Source organism: Crinia signifera, chromosome 11 (assembly GCF_055691185.1).
Source record: "Crinia signifera chromosome 11, ASM5569118v1, whole genome shotgun sequence".
Lineage (NCBI taxonomy): Eukaryota > Metazoa > Chordata > Amphibia > Anura > Myobatrachidae > Crinia > Crinia signifera.
The window spans coordinates 50,187,939-50,205,182 of NC_139227.1; the positions used below are offsets into that span (position 1 = coordinate 50,187,939).

At 49.2% G+C, this 17,244-nt stretch overlaps 1 protein-coding gene across 4 annotated transcripts in view; it reads right to left on the bottom strand.

The window, feature by feature from the left end:
• Positions 1-17,244, bottom strand: part of PLCG2 (phospholipase C gamma 2) — a 98,336-nt gene that overhangs the window by 61,102 nt on the left and 19,990 nt on the right. For all 4 annotated transcript variants that reach the window (XM_083165537.1, XM_083165536.1, XM_083165534.1 and 1 more), the window contains exons 3-5: positions 4,950-5,093; positions 4,230-4,323; positions 3,370-3,417 (exon numbers count right to left, since the gene is read on the bottom strand). In XM_083165537.1, the coding sequence (XP_083021663.1) occupies positions 3,370-3,417; positions 4,230-4,323; positions 4,950-5,093 (286 nt within the window). The remainder of the gene's footprint in view (positions 1-3,369; positions 3,418-4,229; positions 4,324-4,949; positions 5,094-17,244) is intronic.

The window sequence follows — 17,244 nt, forward strand, 5'->3', positions numbered from 1 at the left end:
TAGGCACAATGCCCCCCCACAACCCCCCTGCTCACACCCACTCAAACACCCAACAGCCATGTCCGGCTTCAACCTCAATCACACACACCCGGAGCAGCTGTCTGGGCTGCTCCCAAATCCATCCAGCCGTTCCTCCTCTTTCCTCCCCCCGCTTTCATGCTGCTGTGTCCTGCACTGAAGCCTCCTCCTCCACACCTGGCTGAGGTGTCTGGGCCCCTCAATCCATCCGGCGGTTGAATCCAGCAGCCTCTCCTCCTCTCGCCCCCATGGAGCTGGCTCTGGCGGCTGTGTCTGGCACCAAAGCTGGGTGCTTCACTGCTAGCTTCACTGCCCCCACACGGCGGCTGTTTGTGGCAGCAGCTCTTCCACTTAACCTACCCGATGGACATGTCTCTGGCCCCCCAGAACATGAACCCATTGGTTGTGCCTCGCAAAAACTTCACCACCACCCTTAGTTGTGTCTGGGGAAACCCCTGCTATCTTCTCACCTGCAAGCTGTATGTGTGTCCGTGTCTGTGAGTTAGTGTCTGTTTATGTGTTAGCATCTGTCAGTGTGGTGTCAGCATATATCTGTCAGTTCCAATGTGTTAGCATCTTTCTGTGTGTGTTTCAGCATCCGTGTGTCCACATAAAATGGCGCATGCCACTCTGGTAATGTCTGTGTGTCAGCCTCCTTGTATCTGAGTTTCAGCATCTGTCCATGTGTCAGTGGTTGTATCAGCATCTGTCTGCCTGTGTGTGTAAGCACCTGTGGGGGAAATTTTCTAAGGCAAATATGCCTAAAAAATTTGTATTTGTATAGTAAAATACAATTTTTTTTAGGCGTATTCGTATATTTGGCATTTACTATGCCAAAAATACACATATTCGTATTCCTATTTATGGCACATTAGTATTTATATTTACAAATACAAATGTATATGCCATCGGACAATATGAATAGGAATCACCATTCAAAAGAATGGTGATTCCTAATTTACTATTCAAAATACGGCCGCTAATTAGAGGTAAACGACCGTTATTTGCCGGGCCAAATACGCCAGGAATATACACTTCATTTTCCTGGCATATTCGGCAGAAGCCTGCACGGATCAGTCAGATCCGTGCAGGCTTCAGTGTGCAGAAAAATAAATAGAAAGTAAGTATAGCCCCCACGGCTATAACCAGCGCCAGGCTCAAAAGAGCGGGGGCTGGTTTTAAAACTCAAGGAAAATTTTGCGTAGGGCTCTGCAGATTTTTTAAAACCAGCCCCAGGCTCCAGGGCTGGGTATGGTTCCCAAAATGCGGGGGACAAAATGAATAGGGGTCCCCCGTATTTTAAGAACCAGGCCCAACGAGCCAGCAGGTAATATCACAGCCGGGGGACACTTATTATATAAGGTCCCGCGGCCAAAACATTAACCCTACTGACCAGTCAGCCTGGGCAGGGGTTCTAAGGGAGTGGGGACCTCCCTAACAAAGGGGTCCGCCCCCCCTCCAGAACTTACCTGCCCAGGCTGAAGCCCCGGTACCCTGGGCTGTGGGTACCAGGCTGATTAAAGTGTAAAAAATAGACAAAACCATTGGGTTTTTCTGTGGAACTATGAGTCCCAGCAAGCCTGGAACGCATACTGGGCGTGCTGGGACTCTTAGTTCCACAGCAAAACCAATAGTTAAATTAAAGCACACTGACACATAAGAAAAATAAAACTTTAATACACACAGAGCCAATACATACTTATACTTACCTATCTTAGGTAGGTCCCCGTTCATCGGTCCTGTGGTCCGTTGTCCTGGGGTCTGAAGAAATCCATAGGGGACCTGTGGAAGGAAATTATACTCATGGGGCTCCTCCGGCGTAGATCATGTCCTCTTCTTTCCTGCAGTAGTCCACGGTACTTGGCAAAATAAAAAAACAAACACCCGGCACCATCGGGGGCCCCAAGCTGTTTTTGTATTTATTTATTTATTTTTCTTTATTTTTTACACACTGCAGCCTGCACAGATCTGACTGATCCGTGCAGACTGCCTATACGAAGTTAAAGACATGCCCGTTTTGAGTGGCCACATCCCCTTTTCTAAAGCTCTTACTTTTTCCATACCCCCACTTCAGAATTTCCACTTTGACCACTGTGTAGGGCATAATATGGTGTGGGGTATAATATGGTGTAAGTGGTCTTCCTGTGTGGGGTATAATATCGTGTAAGGGGCATTACTGTGTGGGGCATACTATGGTGTAAGGGGCATTAATGTTTAGGGCATACTATGGTGTAAGGGGCATTACTGTGTGGGGCATACTATGGTGTAAGTGGCATTCCTGTGTTGGGCATACTATGGTGTAAGGGGCATTACTGTGTGGGGTATACATGATGTAAGTGGAATTCCTGTGTGGGGCATACATGATGTAAGTGGAATTCCTGTGTGGGGCATACTATGGTGTAAGGGGCATTACTGTGTTGGGTATAATATAGTGTAAGGGGCACTAATATGTCAGTGTTACCCATGGCCACACATCTGTTCGGGATACGGTCATATTGTCTACAGCATTTAGGTCTACAGGCATTAGGTCTACTGCATTAAGGTCGACCTGTATTTAGGTCGACATGACTGAAGGTTGACATGACTTAGGTTGACAGGGTCATTAGGTCGACAGGGTCATTAGGTCGACTTTTATAAGGTCGACAGGGTCCTTGGGTCGACATGGGAAGGTCGACAGTCAAAAGGTCGACATGGGGGTAATTTGACTGTTTTATGAGTCGACATGTGCCGACAGGCGGTATTTCATGCCCTACCATCCACTAGGGCATGGTGGGAGAATCAAATAGTGTGCCGAGCATAGCGAGGCACCGTGCCCGAAGCATGGCGAGCGCAGTGAGCCATGCGAGGGGACGCGGTGCTATGTTGACTGTGTCGACATTTGAAAAAATGGGGGCAAAAATAATTTGGGGGGGGGGGGAACCCCCCATGTCTACTTTTTCACTGTCGACCTAATGACCATGTCGACCTTTTACCTGTCGACCTAATGACCCTGTCGACCTAACACCTATCGACCTAACACATGTTGACCTAATGACCCTGTCGACCTAATGACCCTGTCGACCTTCAGTGAGGTCGACCTAAATTAAATTCGACATAATGGTGTAGACCTAATGCTTGTAGACCTAAATGCAGTCTGACGAATGATCCCATTCCATCTGTTCAGTGAATGGGTTAGCTGTTGGGAAAGGGGTGCATACAGGACCAACTGCCTGATGTAGCACAGATAATAACTATATGTGGTTGTTTCCCAGTAACAGATAACAATATGTTAATAATCTGAGGTATTCTCACCGACGTGGCCTCGAGGCTGACCCCCGGGCCTGGCTCTGACACATAAGAATGTCATCCTACCTGTTCCTTCTTGTCTGATCCACGGAGTAGATCTGCTTCCTCAGCCAACTGCGAACACAGAGAACGTGCAAGGTCAGCCGACGTTATCACTTACATGTGCTGTTACCAGCGTTAGGTCACGTCGGGGGAGATGTATCGAGCCCTAGAGACCCAGAAAGTGCAGACATTTCCCAGAGTAACCAATCAACTCCTAGCTGCCATTTAGAAGATTGTGCTAGAATAGATAAATGACAGCTAGAAGCTTTCTGATTGCTATGGGCAACTTGTTACAGGCTATGTTTAAAAAAATCACAGGAGCTGATTGGTTGGTACTTTATCTTTCTCCACTGTATCATTCTATGAGGCTTAGTACTCTCCCCATCAGCCTGAATCAGTTATCTGACCCTGATACAATTGGGTAAATTTACTAAGATGGGAATTCTATTGAAGATGTGATGTTGCTATGGGCAACCAATCAGATTATATCTATTATCTTCTAGAAGGTGCTAAATAAATAAGAAGTAGATTTGATTGGTTGCCTATAGCAACATCCCATCTTCAATAGAACTCTCATCTTAGTAAATTGACCCCTATGTATCTATACATACAGCCTGTGATATTACCTGGGTGTAAGATTATTCCGTGTGTCCGACTTTCTCCAACTAATACTTTACTTAATTCACTCCAAGTAAGGATTCATATAATAGACAGGAATATGTATGGCGGAACGTAGGCAGGGCGGTTCAGGTGTAGCGCGAGCACCTTGCAGGGCGCAGCCGGGACCCGTAACGACCACAACTCCCTTGTAGCCCTGCGCATGTTATATTCATGTTCGTGGCACCGTACATTAAGACCATTCTCAATACAAAGAAAGAACGCACCTCTCTGTGATGGCTGGGGTGGGGGCACAATTAACTTCATCAATTAAGATACTCAAACCGCAAATCCACTTCTCCGCATCTTCATAGGAATCCGCTGCAAAATGAAAGCAGGAAATATATATAACGTAATATATAGTGTAATGTAATATATAATTAATTCTTTGGTGGCTGTAAAATTCCAAAAACCACAAATAAATCATTTCTGGTGCTCCGTGATTTCTTCCTGCGTTACAGAGAGTAATCCTGCTGCTCAGGTAAGTAGTGGAACGTCAGGACAGCGCGGGACAGCCACACAGTGGTGGAACGATAATGGGAGCATTTTGGTTATACTTACCATAAGGAGTCCTGCTGCAGCGGCAGGAGCACAAACCCCATGCCCACTAGAGCACTCAGACCCTATTGCTCCTGACAGAGAGGAGGGGGCCCAGCCAAGGAGGATGTACATAGGACGTTGAATGTCTGGCTACCTCTGGTCTATGGCGTAATCAGTGGCAGGACTTGTGGGTTGTGGTCCCAGGTGCAAAAATAAAATTTAGGGCCCCCCCTCCATCTAAACCCAAGTTCACAATATATATATATGTAGCATGTACTCAGAGAAGCTGCCTCCTTTTCATTTCCATATTCTCTGGGCCAGGGGTGTCATTCAGAGGTATTTTATTTCTTACAACATAAGCATAAGCTGAGAGGATGATGATGATGACGATGATGATTGGGGCTTACCTTCCAAGCTCAATGTATTGAGCATAAACTGGTTTCCATAGAATATGGAGAAGCAGCAGTCTTCCTTCAGGCGAGACGGTTTCCCGCGCTCAAAATCCCGGCAGTTCTTCCCCTGGCGGATTTCCTTAATTTCTGAGAGATCCACTGCAAGAGAATAGATCACAAGTCAGGGATGGTGGATTACATAGGCCTCATCCTACAACAGGCCTGGCGCCTCGCCCTACAGTAAGATACACGCCTCACCCTACAGCAGGACGGACACCTCACCCTACAACAGGACAGATGCCTCACCCTACAGCAATGCCTCATCTTACAGAAGGACTGACATCTCACCCTACAGCAGGACGTACACCTCACCCCACAACAGGATAATCCACCCTACATCAATTCCTCATCCTACAACAGGACTGATGCCTCACTCTACAGCAGGATGGACATCTCACCCTACAGCAATGCCTCACCCTACAACAGGACAGACGCCTCACCCTACAGCAGGACACATGCCTCCCCCTACAGCATGATGGACATCTCACCCTACAGCAATGCCTCAGCCTACAACAGGACGGACACTTCACCCTACAGCAGGACAGACACCTCACCCTACAGCAGGATGGAAGTCCCCCCAGCCCCCTACAACAGGACAAACACCTCACCCTACAGCAGGACAGATGCCTTACCCTACAGCAACGACTCACTCCTAAAACAGGACAGACACCTCACCCTACAACAGGCTGAACACCTCACTCCACAACAGGACACATGCCTCACCCTACAGCAGGACAGATGCCTCATCCTACAACAGGACACATGCCTCAACCTACAGCACGACAGATGCCTCACCCTACAGCAGGACAGAGCCCTCACCCTACAGCAGGACAGATGCCTCACCCTATAGCAATGCCTCACCTGACAGCAGGACAGACACCTCACCATACAGCAGAATGGACGCCTCCCCCTACAGCAGGACACATGAATGGTATGTTGCCCTGTTGTCAGTGTCAAGTTTGTAGATGTCGACCTATTGGTGTTGAATTATTGACTGTCGACCTGTACATTGTTGACGTATCACCCGGACCCCCTTTATGTTTGATAAGGGTTCCAAAAAAGCATACTGGAAGGTGCATTGCGCTCTACCCATCTCTGGGAACACCCCCAAAGGGTGAGTTTGCTCCTGAAGCAGTGCACAGAAGAGAACCGGTAAGATCTGAACCAGGCAGCGCACCTGCTTCCAGTATAGCACACACACACACACACACACACACACACACACCCCCCATTCCACTCATCCATAATGCTTGGTACCATCATTACAGTTCTACATTAATTGCAAGAGGCGGGAAATTGCTTACATCACCAAACCGCATCTGGCAATGTGCCACTAATGAAATGCACCCTATAATAGTGCTGGGAGATGAGAGTTCAAGTCCTTTTGGCTGCTGGGACAGGTTCAATGCCTACCAATTATATAGCTAGAACCTAGAATCCTGCCAAATACAGTGTCCCTGCGCCCCCAGCTCACGTATAAACCCCACTCAGGAGCAGGGCCGTCTTTTCGTATGGGCTTAATGGGCACTTGCCCAGGGGCCCCAGGTGCATAAGGGCCCTATGCTGATAGCTGAGGATCCCCTTTTTCCAGGGATACCAGAATTTTGAAAAATCGGCACTGGGGAACTGGAGATATCCAACTTCAAAGCAGCAGTCCACATCCGACCTGTTAATTGCAATTCCCAGTCATATTTCTCAGGTTCTCTCTAGAGTTTTTCTGAGAGTATATTCCAAAGGCTGAGACTCTCCCCTTTCTGTTGACACTAGTGGCTTGTCTCTATCATGCCCAGAATTAGAGATATCAGCCTTCCAGCAGCCGGTCCCTGCTCCAGCTCCAAACGTCTGGTGTACAGTTTTATATTTTTGTCAATGGATTGCGCTGGCTCCTGATCTCTGATCCCCAAGTCTCCAGCACCTCCTGAAAGTTGGGACTCTTATAGGTTTTTATACTATTGAAGGCTAAGAAATCTATTTCCAGATAATGGCGATATCTGCAGTCAAACAAGCTGCACTTCCACCGGTAAATGACGAATATTAAGCCCACTCCATTATCTAATTCTCCCCTGCGTTACTGCTCCAGGTCCTACATGTTGAATGGAAGATAGAGCACCCATGGGACATCAAAGCTGCTGCTGATAGCACCCCCCACCCCTAGGAGGGGAGAACAGGTAAGGGCCCCAGTGCATTGCTTTGCCCAGGGGCCCACACTGCTGTTAAGATGGCCCTGCTCAGGAGAGATGCTCTCAATACGCAATAATGTAGTGTGTATGGGAATTAAGAATAAAGCAGACAGTATTTATCCTGCACCCACCCGAACCTAAAACCTGTTATATCTGCCCCATCTGCATGGCTTTGCCTATTTGTGTACTTTTTGCTTTGCTAACAAAGCTGAATCAGGTCCCATGTAAAATGATACACAGTGACTGTTGTGTTTGCTGGTCTTATCGGAGACATCATTGTGTTTTATGGTCAGTTGTGTTGTTGTGTGCGTGATTTTTATTTGTGCGTTTAGCAGTCACATTTTTAACCCAGTAATAGCGTATTGGGATGTAGCTTACGGGCCGCGTGAGGTGCACACACTTGGGTATTTATAGCAGGGCTTTCCCAGACAGTGTGGGTGTAAGTATAACCTTATGTTTCCTCCTGCACATCACACAGGCAACCACAGAATCCCGCTACTATCATTTCCGTCACGGTGAGCAATATACAGATAGTTGTGGAAGCGTTCCAGGGGTTGGAAGCCTGGAAATTTAGTGCACATTAGCTGCATTTAAATCATGTAATGCTAAATACTGTGAATCGCGTTACTACACCCTGCACCAGTGGCGAAACTTGTGGGTGGTGAGCCCAGGTGCAAAAATATAATTTAACCCCCCCCCCCACAACCCAAGTTCACAATATGCAACACGGCAGATGGTGACAGTGGGTGACAGGGAGAGGGAGAAGGAGAAGCAGAGGGGGGCAGAGTGTGACAGGGAGAGGCAGTGGGTGACAGGGAGAGGCAGTAGGCAGGGTGTGACAGGGAGACGCAGAGTGGGACAGGAAGCGGCCGGGGGAGGCAGAGTGTGTCAGTAAGAGGCAATAGGTGACAGGGAGAGGTAGAGTGTGACAGGGAGAGGCAGGGGGCAGGAGGAGGCAGAGTGTGACAGGGAGAGGCAGAGGGTGACAGGGAGAGGCAGAGGGGGGTAAAGTGTGACAGAGAGAGGCAGATGGTAAAAGGGAAATGCAGTAGGTGACAGGTAGAGGCAGAGGGTGACAGGGAGAGGCAGGAGGAGGCAGAGTGTGACAGGGAGAGGCAGAGTGAAAGGGAGAGGCAGGAGGAGACAGGGTGTGACAGGGAGCGGCAGGTGGAAGCAGAGTGTGACAGGGAGAGGCAAATGGTGATAGGGAAAGGTAGTGGATGACAGGGAGAGGCAGTGGGTGACAGGGAGAGGCAGAGTGCGACAGGTAGTGGCAGGCGGAAGCAGAGTGTGACAGGGAGAGGCAGAGATGGGGCAGAGTGTGACAGGGAGAGGCAGATGGTGACAGGGAAAGGTAGTGGGTGACAAGGAGAGGCAGTGGGTGACAGGGAGAGGCAGGAGGAGGCAGCATGTGACAGGGAGTTGCAGGGGGAGGCAGAGTGTGTCAGGGAGAGACAGAAGGTGACGGAGAGGCATGAGGAGACAGAGTGTGACATGGAGAGGCAGGAGGAGGCAGAGTGTGACAGGGAGAGGCAGATGGTGACAGGAGGAGGCAGTGTGACGGGGAGGCAGAGTGTGACATAGAGAGGCTGGAGGCAGAGTGTGACAGGGAGAGGCAGAGAGTGACAGGAGGAGGCAAAGTGTGACAGGGAGAGGCAGAGTGTGATGGGGGAGGCAGAGAGTGACAGGGAGAGGCAAAGTGTGACAGGGAGAGGCAGGGGGAGGCAGAATGTGACAGGGGGAGGCAGAGTGTGAAAGGGAGAGGCAGGGGAGGCAGAGTGTGACAGGGGTGACAGGGTCAACAGTGGCCCCCTTAGTCCTCAGAGGCCCGGTGCACTGCAGTTGCTGCACCAATGGTAGTTCCGCCTCTGCCCTGTGAACTTGCCACTTGGGCCTTCACTTTGGGATCTTCCACAGATGGCGGGTGGGTCCTGGACACCCTGCCATTGCCATTTAAAATGAAAATTTAAATATTTATAGGAATGTGCTGGTTGCTACACTGACAGAACAGCCAGGAATGTCCACCATGTTGCTCTGCCGCTCTGCAGGCTGGCATTATAGGCAATGCCATCAGGATAAGCTGCATCGGTGGTCAGGGAAGATGAGTAATGACTGGGGGAGCTCATCACATACTCTTCAGGCTGAGCCCCACTGGTGCACAACTGGGAGGTCAGTCAGCCACGACGGGGGCCAAGCGGTCAGAGTACAATGCTAGAATTGCCCCATTCACTAGCAGCAGCACCACAGGGTATTCTGAGTTTGAGGAGCTGGACATCTCGGTCTATACTGATATCCTGCCTAGGACCCTGTGAGGTTGTTACCCCGCTTTCTGCAGGTATGGCCATTTTGGTCCCCATGTTTTACTGAGGAGACAGCCATTTTCAGGTGCTTCAACAGGGGCGGGGGCAGTAAGAGGCGACTGAGCATCTACTCTGCAGCTTAATAAGGAATAGCTGCTGTGTTCCTGGCCGTCGGGCCTAGCGATGGGTTATATTATAGCCTTTTAGAGCGTGCTTCTTCCTGATAAGGCGTTTATGAGAAAGGTGGGGGAAGTGGTTTACCCCACATAGAATGGCCAGACACAAAGCTCTTCCTGTTCCTGACAGAACATGGGGGCTCTCACACACACGGAGGAAGTACACACAGAGAGCACTACATAACCCCTGCCTGCAGTTGGCAGAGACGCTCTCAGCAAAGAGTTACACATACAGTACCGCAACACCACACAAAGCAGCGCAGCCACCTGGTGCGTCTGTACGGGGGTGGAATAGAACATCTACTGCAAACAGGTAGACAGTGGGTAAGGTCGACAGATATGATTGTGTTGAAAATGGTCAACACAAAAATGGTCAACACAATAAAAAAAATTCAAGCCGATCTTTTGTACCTGCGGACCTCAACCTTTCTACCTTTTCCATGTCAACCTTTTGGACCTGTCGACCTTTTTGATCATGAGAGAGATAAATTAAAGAGAGATAAAGTAGACGCATATCAGCTCCGGACTGCCATGTTACAGGACGTGTTTGACAAATTACAGTTTCCATAGGAGCTGATTGGTTGGTAGTTAATCTCTCTCTACATTATCACTTTCCAATGCTTAGTAGAGCCCAACAGTGTCAAGAGCAGGATGTACTAACTGGAAAATGGCTCTCCGGATGGATGCATAAAGAATCCCATAGGCTTCTATAGAGTAATGGCAGAAATAGCTAGCATTACCCTACACACTGAAGACCAGGCTTAATACATATGGGAAATATGCACGGCGTTGGGCCTCATTTTCCCCAAAATACAGACTTTTGCGCTGTTTCCATTGAATAATACTGACTAAACTGACATAAAATATTCCAGATACAGATACAAATTGTAGCAGCCTTGTAAGCAGGTCTGAGTTATAGATCTGTTACATGACTCACTCAGAAGTTTATTATTATTGGAAGGGGACAATTGAAAAACTTTTTAGCGTTCAGACTGGTACCATCTAACGAGACCATATGTTACTGGCAGGGATAATATAGTCTCAGCTAACGCAGCTGCAGATCCCTTCCCCTGCTGCTCTCATACCATACATACTATCCTGTTACTAGCTGTCAGATCATCGATCATTGTTACCTATGAGCCTGTAAATCATAAATTCCAGAAGTCTCTATTTCTCACTAGCTGTACCAGTCTGGTTAAATGGAAAATAATTAAAAGAGAAAGTGCACGTTTGTTATATGTTTAATTTTACAATGCTTGTGGGTACACAGTATTTTTTGTTGTTCCACTGTTTGTGCAGATAGAGAGATTGTCTGGTTTGCAGACTCTAGAACACGGTGGGTTTTCGCTGCGGGGGGTGGGGTATCGCCAGCAAAAGCCGTCAATACCCCATAGAAGCCTATGAGCTTCTTAGCGTGACCCCGCCTACCTGCACGGACCCCCGACGCCCCGCTCCAACCCCCCCATACTTTTGTTCGGGCAGCACAATGCTGTGCTGGCCCGGACCAGTGGCCTCCTCTTCCCTAGCCCATATATCCCCTTCCGGGGTAATAAAGGAGGAGGCGGAGCCATGCCCGACAGCCAGCAGGCGCTAACAGCCAGTAGCCGGGTAAGGGAGGGAGGGGGAGGCCGATGGGGACCCACCGCACATCGCCAACCACATGCAAAGGACAGCTCTTAACACAAAAGCTGTCCTTTGCAATAATTATCACATATATACAGTATGTGCTTATGCGATAATTATGTGTGCGGTAGCCGGCGATATGCTTGTTGCACATTTGCAGCTGTGAAATAAACGCGTTGTCCATTTTGTAGATGTACTGCTAAGTGAACAACAGCTGGACTTCATTCATGTATGGGAAATGAAAGAACTCGCCACACAGCTTCATTGCTGCTTTTGTATCTTCCAGCCTGATCCTGTGCAATTTCAACATTTATATAATAGTATGTATATAAAAACGTGCTCATATACGAATGCAACGTTGTGTCCCAATTTCAAAGCAATCGGTGAAGAACTTTTCGAGATTTAAGATTTTGAACAAACGAACATTTTATTTATATAGATTTCACAAATTCAAATTGTTTCCCTTTCTCAAATATTTTGTGACTTGTAACTTGGTGTTTCTAACTGCATTCACAAATCCTGCCCCTACACGGGTATTATACCAGCCCACCTGCACCTACACAGGTATTACACCAGCCCCCCTGCCCCTACACGGGTATTATACCAGCCCCCCTGCCCCTACACAGGTATTACACCAGCCCCCCTGCCCATACACAGGTATTACACCAGCCCCCCTGCCCCTATACAGGTATTACACCAGCCCTCCTGCCCCTACACAGGTATTACACCAGCCCCCCTGCCCCTACACGGGTATTATACCAGCCCCCCTGCCCATACACAGGTATTACACCAGCCCCCCTGCCCATACACAGGTATTACACCAGCCCCCCTGCCCCTATACAGGTATTACACCAGCCCTCCTGCCCCTACACAGGTATTACACCAGCCCCCCTGCCCCTACACGGGTATTATACCAGCCCCCCTGCCCATACACAGGTATTACACCAGCCCCCCTGCCCCTATACAGGTATTACACCAGCCCTCCTGCCGCTACACAGGTATTACACCAGTCCCCCTTCCCCTACACGGGTATTATACCAGCCCACCTGCACCTACACTACACAGGTATTACACCAGCCCCCCTGCCCCTACACGGGTATTATACCAGCCCACCTGCACCTACACTACACAGGTATTACACCAGCCCCTCTGCCCCTACACAGGTATTACACCAGCCCCCCTGCCCCTACACGGGTATTACACCAGCCCCCCTGCCCATACACAGGTATTACACCAGCCCCCCTGCCCCTATACAGGTATTACACCAGCCCTCCTGCCCCTACACAGGTATTACACCAGCCCCCCTGCCCCTACACGGGTATTATACCAGCCCCCCTGCCCCTACACAGGTATTACACCAGCCCCCTGCCCATACACAGGTATTACACCAGCCCCCCTGCCCCTATACAGGTATTACACCAGCCCTCCTGCCCCTACACAGGTATTACACCAGCCCCCCTGCCCCTACACGGGTATTATACCAGCCCCCCTGCCCATACACAGGTATTACACCAGCCCCCCTGCCCCTATACAGGTATTACACCAGCCCTCCTGCCCCTACACAGGTATTACACCAGCCCCCCTGCCCCTACACGGGTATTACACCAGCCCCCCTGCCCCTACACGGGTATTATACCAGCCCACCTGCACCTACACTACACAGGTATTACACCAGCCCCCCTGCCCATACACAGGTATTACACCAGCCCCCCTGCCCCTACACGGGTATTATACCAGCCCCCCTGCCCATACACAGGTATTACACCAGCCCCCCTGCCGCTATACAGGTATTACACCAGCCCTCCTGCCCCTACACAGGTATTACACCAGCCCCCCTGCCGATATAACGGTAATACACCAGCCCACTTGCCCCTACACAGGTATTACACCAGCCCTCCTGCCCCTACACAGGTAATACACCAGCCCTTCTGCCCCTACACAGGTAATACACCAGCCCTTCTGCCTCTACACAGGTAATACACCAGCCCACTTGCCCCTACATAGGTAATACACCAGCCCCTACACAGGTAGGACATCACTACCCTGCTGAGGATGTCGAGCCATTGCAGTACCATTTGTTTAAGGTGTTTGAGATTATTTCCATGCCATCCACCACATTTTCCAGACAACCTAGCTGCTGCACAGGTGTACTGATTACTCACTAAGACATTTCAAAAGATCCACAGGAGGAGCTAATTACTTCAGTTGTGATTCTGTGAGGAGACCTAGAAAACATTAACTGTTGGTAGCTCTCTAGGACTGGAGTTGGCTACCCCAGCTCTAGTTCTTCACCAATCAGCATGCTGACAGACAGTCACTACCTGGCTGCAGGCTGATAGACAGGTAGATAATGCTACACTCTGATTGGTGGATAGTTCCAGTCCTTCACCAATCAGCATGCTGACAGACAGTCACTACCTGGCTGCAGGCTAGTAGAAAGGCAGATAATGCTACACTCTGATTGGCGGATAGCATCAGCCATCTACCAATCAGCATACTGACAGTCACTACCTGGCGCAGGCTGGTAGACAGGTAGATAATGCTACACTTTGATTGGCGGATAGCTCCAGCCCTTTATGTGGGATGACGGCACCATGTATGACAGCTCCTGACGCAGAGATGGTCGCAGCACACACATTCCCGATTATTGGATGGGCCTTGCAAAGATAAAGCTATACTCTGATTGGTGGATAGCTCCTGCCCTTCTCCAAACAGCATGCAGACCAGACAACAGCGGAGGGGGTCTGGTTGGCAGAGAGCAGCGTTCAATGGGATGGGGTATTGACCCATCATCTGGGAGGGGAGACTCCAGGGTGTGTGTGTGTCACCACCCAACTGTCCTAGAGTTGGGTCCCAGCTTGTGACGTCAGTCCCAAGGCTGGAATTGCAACTACATCGCAGATACATGCAGAGGCATCTCTTCTATTGAGAAATCCCCCACCGGCCCCTCAGGGCATCGGATGGAAACGCAAAACTTACATGCGATTTTGCATTTCCGTCCATCTCTGGACACGGCCTGAGTCATTTACATATGAAAAATATAAGGAGATAGTTTATCCTTTTTTTACATACTGTGTATATAACATTGTATCTATATATAACTGTCTATAGAGCATTGTATCTATTTATGTATAGATACATAGTGTGTCTTCATGACACTGTGTGTGGCCATTAGGGAGAACAATGGCCCATGTGTCACTTCCTTGTCACACTGGGTAAGATATTTGCCTATGTAAAATGTGCCCTCTGTGTCTTTGTGTAACAACACACTGAGCAGTGACAGTGTATTCTCTACACAGTATACACACAGCTTGGTGCCTCGTATGTCAATGACCAGCAGAGATGAGCTACTCTGATGTCTCGCAATGATTGAGACAGTGATGTGGCACAAAACTTCCTGCAGCGGGAGTTGTCCTTGTAACGTGGGAACGGGCGATAAAAGTACCGGTGCCAGTGATCCCCAATATCCACAATAAGCACTTGCATACCCACTTCCAATGGACCAATGGTGTGTCCATGAAGAATATGTTCTCCCGGTATTTTAGGGAAGGACGAATGCCGAAATACACAGTACGGCATAATGGGCAGAGGAGAACAAATTTGGAAAGGGCTATGAAAAGAATGTTCCCCGTTGTGCCTGCCCACAAGTAAAATGGCATCATAAGGATCATAAAAACCACAAGCAGGAACAACTAAAAACTCGGAAACCGGAAGTAAAGGTGCATACATACGTAGAGATCTTTGCTAAGCAATTTTGCTAAGCAATTTTGCTGGTGTCAAGATCTCCCATGGAGACCACATACACACGCAGAGATTTGTGCTCTAGTCAGATTGCTTAGAAAATAGCACAAATTTGCTCTGTGTGTACTCCCCTTAAGTCATACCGGAAGTGGTCAACATGCACGGTGGAACGTAAACAGAAGGTGCCGGGTGGAACACACATCACTTCCGGTGGAAGTACTCGCAGGAAACGCACTGTTTGACGCCTTTTCCCTGATTAAGAATGGTATTTAAATCTTGCCAATGTAGATAGTGTCCAACTAAACCTGAGGAAGGGGATACATTCCCCAAAACGTGTTGCTTGGAAGGACTCTATTGATGCACCACCAGCACTTTCCTGGTATCACTGTACCAGCATTCAGTAATTCCGGACAAGATTAAGCTTACTGCAGTGGGGCCGGGCAAATCACGCTCAGACCACATTGCTTTTGGAGCATAAAATCGTCTGCAGTCTTTTATCAGGGAGAGAAACATGTCTTTTGTTTTCACCTGGATCAGTGAACCCCACATGCTTAGCATCCAAAGCTTTTAACTGTATTTTATGTTATATATGTTTTTTTTTACCATTTATCTGCATGTATTGTGAAATAAAAATATCTTATCCATGCATTGGAACATGAAATGTTCCAATGCATGGATAAGATACAGAATAAGTGTATACTTTTTACCTTTATACTTGTGTGGCACCCCACTACAGTGGCGCCCCTAAGCTGCCCATGCGCCATAGCAGGGCTCAACAATTGTGGCTAATGCTGCTGAAGGGACGCCATTCTCATTGCCCAGTACTGAGGAGGGTTAACCTGGCCAGCAAGCGGCCCAGCTCCCTTTCACGTGCAAGGAGCATGTCTGGCTCCTGATTGGCCGGCTAGGAGAGCGGGAAAAAGAGGAGGTCAGAGGTGAAGGTGTTCTGCAGAGCTGAGCAGCGTGAAGGAGGACGCGTGCTGAGAAGGGAGAAGCGGAGCGCGACTAACCTATGTTGTTGCAGAGCGGTGCACAGCGGGCGTTTGAAGAGGAGCAGCGTGCAGCCGGAGACAACAGGGAGAGGAGCGGCCGCCATTGCGAAGTCCAGGCTGGTGATTGACAGCGGGCGGAGAGAGAGACGGGCCGCGCCGCTGAGCAGAAGCCGGGAGGAGAAGGAGATGCTGACCGCGCATGGATCCAGGAGGCAGTCACAGGCGGAGGAGCTGCAGGCCAGGATCCGGGCAGAGGAGAAGTGCCACGGCGGGAGTTAGGAACCGCGTGAGAGTCAGGGGAATCGTTACTGGCCGGAGCCGGCATCTGTAGCAGACGCAGCAGGTACACTGGGCCCCAATCCCCTTAAGTAGCCTCAAGGCCTTCCCGCATACCCATTCAAGCCGCTGACGCCCTTGTCCCCTGCATCCAGCCTTAAAAGCGGGACAGTGTGTTATACCCAGGGAAACAGGCCCCGGAGCAGGCCGCTACGCTTCCCCTCTATTAGGCAGAGACTGTCCTATAGCTGCCTCCGCATCAGCCATTTATTGAGGTGGGTCTTGCACCTTCAGTCGCAGTCCCACAGACCCGGGGAAGCAAGAAGGGGTTTCACACGTCTGGCCAATGAAAGGCCAGTGAGGAGCCACGGTAAGGTTAGGGAGTATCAGCAGGATACATGACCCCATCGCAAGGTTTATTATAGCGCAGCACTTCTTTATTAACATTCTAGCGCAGCACTTCTTTATTAACATTCTAGCGCATCCATTACAAGGAGCTGCCCCAGGTAACGGGAGCTTGCTTGTCCCTCATCAAAAGGTTGTTTTTTACTTCAAGTCTTTGCATCACCCGCAGGGAGTCACCCTAGGTAACGGGGACTCGCCTGTACCCCTTTAAACAGGGGACTGTTAATTCATTCTGACCAGATTCATAGTAGTGTGCACACGCAGACAGGGACTACCCTTCCCCTGAGGATTGATCTTTGTGGGACCTTTCTTTGAACTCAGTGACTACAGTGTTAAAATACACTTGTGTAAGGTATAGCGCCATCTGGCAAATATTCAGAGGTATTGCAATTGATTTACAGTATCGTGGCTGAATGCTAGTCCTATCTTTTTCCTGACGTCATTTTTCTTAGAGTGTCTTCTTTAATCACGTTCTTTGGTCATTTCTTAGTACTTGTTTCCTAGCATGGCGCCTGCGATTTTGATTGTATCCATCGGGTCCCAAAAAATCACGTCAA